Source organism: Coturnix japonica, chromosome 10 (genome assembly GCF_054131305.1).
Source record: "Coturnix japonica strain WE chromosome 10, WE-NBRP24, whole genome shotgun sequence".
Taxonomy (NCBI): domain Eukaryota; kingdom Metazoa; phylum Chordata; class Aves; order Galliformes; family Phasianidae; genus Coturnix; species Coturnix japonica.
The window spans coordinates 14,163,811-14,169,644 of record NC_140672.1 but is presented as its reverse complement, the minus strand read 5'-3'; the positions used below and the strand labels follow the sequence as shown (position 1 = coordinate 14,169,644).

Below are 5,834 nucleotides of genomic sequence, written 5' to 3'. Positions count from 1 at the left end.
ACGTGGATGTGAGTTAGAGCTCAAAGATGAGTGTGATTCCACAATCATTATTGTCATCCTACAGACTCCACGTTACACAAAGCGGAAGGCACTTAAACCTGCCCTAAAAGCATCATTGCAGTGGGAATATCACATCTCACCCGTGATTCACGGCCTTAAGCCCTGCAAACACTCCATTCTATGTGATGTCATTATACCTATATTGCTAGCATGCTGTAGATTCGGTGCACGACGACTTTAAAAAGACACATTTAAGGCTTGTCTCACAGAAAGGAAGAAGTGACCATGAAATATTATTATTTCATCTGAGATGTACTTAGTTATGGAATGGAGCACTGATGAATCACGAGGCAGCTCTGCTCCGAGCATCGTGCAGAGGAGCTCATGGGCTTCTCTGGGACTGCAAACCTCCCTCTGAGGAATCTTAACTGCAAGAAACCTGGCCTGAAGGTTTGGTCCCCATTCCCAGTGTTGTGACAAGAGTCACCTCAGTTCTCTGTTACTTTACTTCAGATAACCCCACTGGGTGACCCTTGTGTTGGTCTCTTACAATTGGATCTAGGAGGTGCTGGCTGCCTGTGTTTATGATGAAAGAGCAGCAGTGATGTGGGTCTGTGTGAGGTCACAGTCATTGCTGGGTTGGGAGGGTTTGGCCCCCAGCTGTCGAGCAGAGCTGGTGCTCTGGTGAGCGTACTGCACACAGACACTGAGCTGTGAGCATTCCTTGTTGGAGATCATCCTTTGGGAGCCCACTGCAGGCACCGCTGCGGCGTGTGTGTGAGCTGGGCACAGCCCGGACTGACCAGGCCAATAAGGTGAGCTGGGTTTGGTGCTGGGCGGCTGCTGGAAGGAGTCTGAGCAGAACAGCTGGGCTGGGGAGGAGCTCCCAGCTCAATGGAGGCCCTTCCGAGTGGCTGTTTGCAGGGGAAATTGATTCCTTGTGAGATTCTGTCACACGTTTTGGTGAGGATGATGAACTGCCATTACTGCCCTGTGTGATGCTGCAGTGCAATGGAAAGCACAGCAGTGATAATGGGGTATCAAAGTCCTGGGCTGCAGCAGGTGAGGATAAGCCCGAGTGCAGCAGCTGTGGGGCACAGAAAGGAAGGAAAAAACTGCTGACCATTGGAAGGGCTCAGGCAGGCAGTGATCTCCAGTCAGACACCCTCACCTGCACTGCCAACCTTTCAGTGATGTCTGGGAGGGGTTTGCATGTTCCTGAGCTGCCCTGGGTTGGCCCTGCCATCCCACCAGGTGCTCAATCTCTGCTTCAAGCCGTGACTGAGCATCGCTGCTACAGCCCTGCAGAACTGCTGCTGGTCCCCAGCCTTTGTTTTAGACATTAGAAGGGAAGGAGAGCACAGACTTCATGGAGTGCAACTTGTGCTTTATTGACCCCCGGATCCAGCACATTTTTAACAGAACCCCCTGAAGTCCTGGTGAGATCCAGGTGCTGAGCTGGGCCGTGGGCTGTGCAGTGACATCACAAGCACAGTGAGCTCACAAGCGCTGCCTGGGGCCACGGCTGCCACCAGTGAGTGCCAGAGCCGTGAGTGCTGCGCAGAGTGTGGACACGCTGTGTCAGCCCTCGTCCCGGCTGGCAGTGACGGTGGTGGTGGCTGCTGGTGCTACCTGCTCTCACTGACGGTGTTGCCCAGCCATTGCACTGGTGTGTTAGCTGGAAGGGAGGAGAACTGCAGCTGTGCCCGGGTAAGCCAGAACTGGAGGTTTCTCAAACGTGTGAGTGGTAGCGCTGCATCCACTGCAGCTGCAGCAAGGGTAGATGATGGAGTCCTTCTCATGGCAGGAACACAAAATGTATGCTGCAAGGTATATAACTGCTGGTGGGATGGAGAACAGCACTTACTGGGGAAGTCATGGCACTTAGACACACATTGGTTCCAGAGCTGGCACAGTTCTTGCAATCAGCTGCTTCCAAGGCATTGCCCTCCTCGAGAGCCCAAACTGCATCAAAAGAAAGCTGGGAAAATGCTTATTCCTCATGATTCTTCCCTTGTAGGCACTTCCTGTAGGGTTCCGGTCCGAGAGGACTCTTTGGGGATCCAAGCAGTTCGAGCACAACCGTCTCTTTGCAAGAGCAGGGAATTCCTCTGGAGATAACCCAGACGGGCTCTAAGAATTTCACCATGTCTCAGCAAAGAGGCGACTGCTACTTCTACTTCTACTCCACCTGCACTAAGGTACGGTTGACTTTCTTCTGCCTGGGTTTTCTTCCATTTCCTCATGTTGAAGAGAAAGTGGTGGAGCAGGGGAGACCTGCTGGTGATGTTACCCTCATAGCGCTGCTAACAGCCTGGGCTAATGGCATGGACATGTTTCAGGCTGTGCTCTTATTTTCCTGTGGTTTCCTTGTGCTTGCAGGGAGACAGCTGCCCCTTCCGCCACTGTGAAGCGGCTCTGGGGAGCGAACGAGTCTGCAGACTGTGGATGGAGGGCGGCTGCTCGAGGAGTAACTGCAAGTTCCGTCACATGAGGATTGATGTGAGTGTTTGCCTAAAGATGTGCTTTCCAGCTTAGTCTACAACACCACTTTTCATGGCTGTGGTTGGGTTGAATGCACTTCTGCAGGCTGGATATGTTTGCTGTGAAAATCTTACTGGTTTCTGTTTCTAGAGGGGACTGGGAGGAGGTAAAGAAGGCAGAGAATTCAGTGCCTTAGGTATATCACAGCGGGAGATGTTTGCATTAGGAGCCAAAAGCATTTTCTCCCCAGATGCAAAAAGCTCGCATTGCTCAGCCTCCTAAAGCTGCTGGAGCTGGGTGGTAGGAGAGAGTGGCACTGCCCTCCTGCCAGCAGGGCTCGGTTGTGCCCTATCGGGCCTTCTCCATCCTGGATTTCTCCAGAGCAGTTCATTCTGGCTGCTTGGAGTAGTGAAAGGAGGGGCAGGAAATGAGGGTACAGAGCTAAGGCTCCACACAATGGTTTCTGATGGCTGTTGGAGCGCGGCATCTCCCTGCAGACCTGATGTGCCTGTTTCCATGGCCCTTTCTTTCCTTCTCTCTGCAGAAGCAGCGCAGTTTGATTCCCTGCTTCTGGGAGAACCAGCCCGGAGGCTGCCAGAAACCACACTGCGCCTTTCGTCACCTGAAGGAACGCGGTGGGAACAGACCAACTGCACTGCTGAGCCACAGTGAGTGTCCGATGGCGTGAAGCATGAAAGGCTCAATTCTGAATGTCAGTTCTGAGCGGGTGCGGGATGCATGTCACCATTCATTGGGGTGGCAGGGGAGAGTCGTGATAGTGAAATATCCGTCTGTGCTTTGGCTGTCAGAGCAGCGCTGGGCTTTTTCTGGAGTGAGGAAGATGCACTGCAGGTCTGTGCTGACTGCACAGCATTTGGGCAGCGGAAGGCAAATGTAACAAACAGTGCTTGAAAATGTGAAGCTTGTGGTTGACTGTGCTCAAACCTGCCCCCAAAGAGACGCTCATCAATCATTCCTTGTTTCTTTTCTGCCAGAAGTTGACACCAGTGGCCTTCCTCCAAAGAGCGGCCTTGCAAAAAGTCTGGGGAACCAGACAGAGGTTGACAAGGCACCAGAGAGAGGTACAGATACTCAACAGGCTCCTGGGTTTGATGCTCTGTTTTTCTACTGAGATCTGACTGTTCTTTCCCGGGACTCTTTGCAGTTGACATCCCAGTTTCCTCCCATGGCCCGGCTGGACTTAAACGCAAACGGTCGGAGGAGGAGAAGGGAAAAGCGGGGGAATCGCCCTGCAAGAAAAGAGTTAAAGGTGAGCACGAGGAACTCGTTACGGTGCCTCAGAAAAGCAGTGCTGTCATTTTGCATTGCTCTCTGTCAGACTTTTCCTTGCCCTGGATTATTACTGAGTGCAGCTATTGGGTTTCTTTGTTCCTTTGTACGCGTTGTTGGTACACAGAGATGACCGTGTGCAAAACATGGCTGAGAATCCCGGACAGGGCATTGCAATTCCACTGGCCAAATGTATTTAACTTTGTGGAAGGGTGGTGGGACTGATAAGAGAACTTGATCTCTCTTGAGGCGCAGCAAGACAGTACCAGCTCTCTCTTCCTTTTACTTTAGGTGGGCGCAGGGTCTCTGTGAGGCCCATTGATTGGAAAAACACCTTCCCCCCAACGCGGAGACAGAAACGAAAAGCAGCAGAAATTCATCCATCTGCTGCTGAGGACGCGGATGAGCCCCCAGCTAAAAAACTACCAATGGTAAGAGCAGTGGAAAAAGCAGTAGTGGATATGAAAGGTTTACATTGCCCTTGAAGAAAAGGAAGAAATTCCAAGTGTTCTACAGCTCTTCTGTTTCCCTTGAAGGCAGCAGATGTCTCACAAGGTACTTGTGGAAACTCTGACCTGTGCTTCATACTCTGTCTTGTTTCTTCCTAGGAGACTCTTGCTTCAGTCCCGCCCGAATACACCGTGCTCAGCACCGAAGTCATAAAGCTTCCAAGCAGGTGATGACCACAACTTGTTCTTCCTTAATGCCCTTTTCCCATCAGACAGAAGTTCTTTCACACTGGGGGAAAATGGGGTGTTTGAGATGTGTCATGGCATAATGCAACAAAGGAAGAGGTCATCTGAGATCATTGAAACTGCTTTGTCAAAACCTCTGCTGAGTTCATGGGGAAAAGTACCTCAGCCAGCAAGCAGGATTTTGCAGAGGAAGATTTCTTGACATGTTTACAGACAAAGCATTGAGGGTGGCAATGTGTTTCTGCTACAAAGCCCAGCCCCTGATTGCCAGACTCAAACTGCTCTACTTGAACAGATGAAAAAGGCACCTGCTGGTTTCCTTAACTCCAAAGGCAGCCGCAGGTTAATCGAATCACCATCCCTATGTGGGTGTGAGGGGCGGGAGGGTCAACTACAGACCTCAGAGCTGAAAGCACATCTCAGAAATGTCACGTAGATTGTTCTTTTCCTTCCCACAAGTCTGGAGCTGCTCCCAGGAAGCCACGCAGACCCCATGGCACAGCCAGAGGAATCCAACACTACATCATGTTCCTCACAAGGGGCAGAAAATTAGCAGCTGAGCTGCACAGGGGCAGGGGAAGCAGCCATCACTGAAGACAACAACCTTGAGGAGCTTCTGATGGAGCTCACAGAAGAACTGGAAGGAGAAACTGATGTGACGTTGAGGATGTGGATGAGCTCCTTCTGGACCTGTCCGACATGACGGCTTAACACCATCGCCTGATTGGACAGTTTAAAACAACAACAATTAAAACCAGCCCTGTTCCTTTCCAGCCCTGCTCCTTTTTGTTGTTACTCTGTGGGTATTTCTGAGACTCTGCACAGAGTCTTAAAGCCGAGTCAAAGCAGTGACAATCAGCACTGACTGCATCCTGTTCTGATTTCCTTGTGGCTCTGAGTTCAGGTCCTGCACCCGCCGCCAGCTCTGGGTGCTGCTTCAGCATCGAGGGCACAAAGCTCCTCTGTGGGCACAGAACGGCGTCCATCCAGGGCTGAAACTTCCTCCTTCCTTCACCCTCAGCAAAACTCTGCCTTGGGCCCAATGGGAGCTCTGCTGTTCTGATTCCTTGGGCAACCCTTTGAGAAGGCAGTAACAGTGGTCTCAATAACTGAGGCTGAAGCACAGCACTCAGGGCAGGGGCTCATGGGGGAACACAACGACGGGGGATTCAGGAGCTGGGGGCAAAGCCGCTGTGCAGGGAGCGGCCCCAGCAGCCGCCGTGGCTTCGTGGTACCCCGGTGGTTGGGGCCTGGGCGGCCTCTGGCGGCGGCATTGCTGGCACAGCCCTTACGTTCCTTTCCATTCCCTCCCGTTCCCCATCCCATCCCATCCCATCCCACCCCATCCCATCCCCATCCCATCTC

The 5,834-nt window shown here is 52.1% G+C and overlaps 1 protein-coding gene across 1 annotated transcript; it reads left to right on the top strand.

Annotated features, from left to right (window-relative positions):
- The first annotated feature begins 2,106 nt into the window (after nucleotides 1-2,106).
- On the top strand, nucleotides 2,107-5,242 carry LOC146759405 (uncharacterized). The gene is made up of 8 exons (XM_085510645.1): nucleotides 2,107-2,201; nucleotides 2,383-2,502; nucleotides 3,029-3,152; nucleotides 3,480-3,566; nucleotides 3,650-3,754; nucleotides 4,066-4,205; nucleotides 4,383-4,450; nucleotides 4,929-5,242. Exons 1-8 carry the CDS (start codon nucleotides 2,148-2,150, stop codon nucleotides 5,020-5,022), a joined length of 792 nt encoding a protein of 263 aa, XP_085366771.1. The 5' UTR covers nucleotides 2,107-2,147; the 3' UTR covers nucleotides 5,023-5,242.
- Nucleotides 5,243-5,834: the final 592 nt, after the last annotated feature.

What these genes read in the sequence shown, in the direction of transcription:
- LOC146759405 (XM_085510645.1), top strand. Translation starts at nt 2,148, where the DNA reads ATGTCTCAGCAAAGAGGCGACTGCTACTTCTACTTCTACTCCACCTGC. An exon ending in TCCGTCACATGAGGATTGAT is followed by an intron (nt 2,503 to 3,028) that starts GTGAGTGTTTGC and finishes TTCTCTCTGCAG; the next exon opens with AAGCAGCGCAGTTTGATTCC. An exon ending in TGACAAGGCACCAGAGAGAG is followed by an intron (nt 3,567 to 3,649) that starts GTACAGATACTC and finishes GACTCTTTGCAG; the next exon opens with TTGACATCCCAGTTTCCTCC.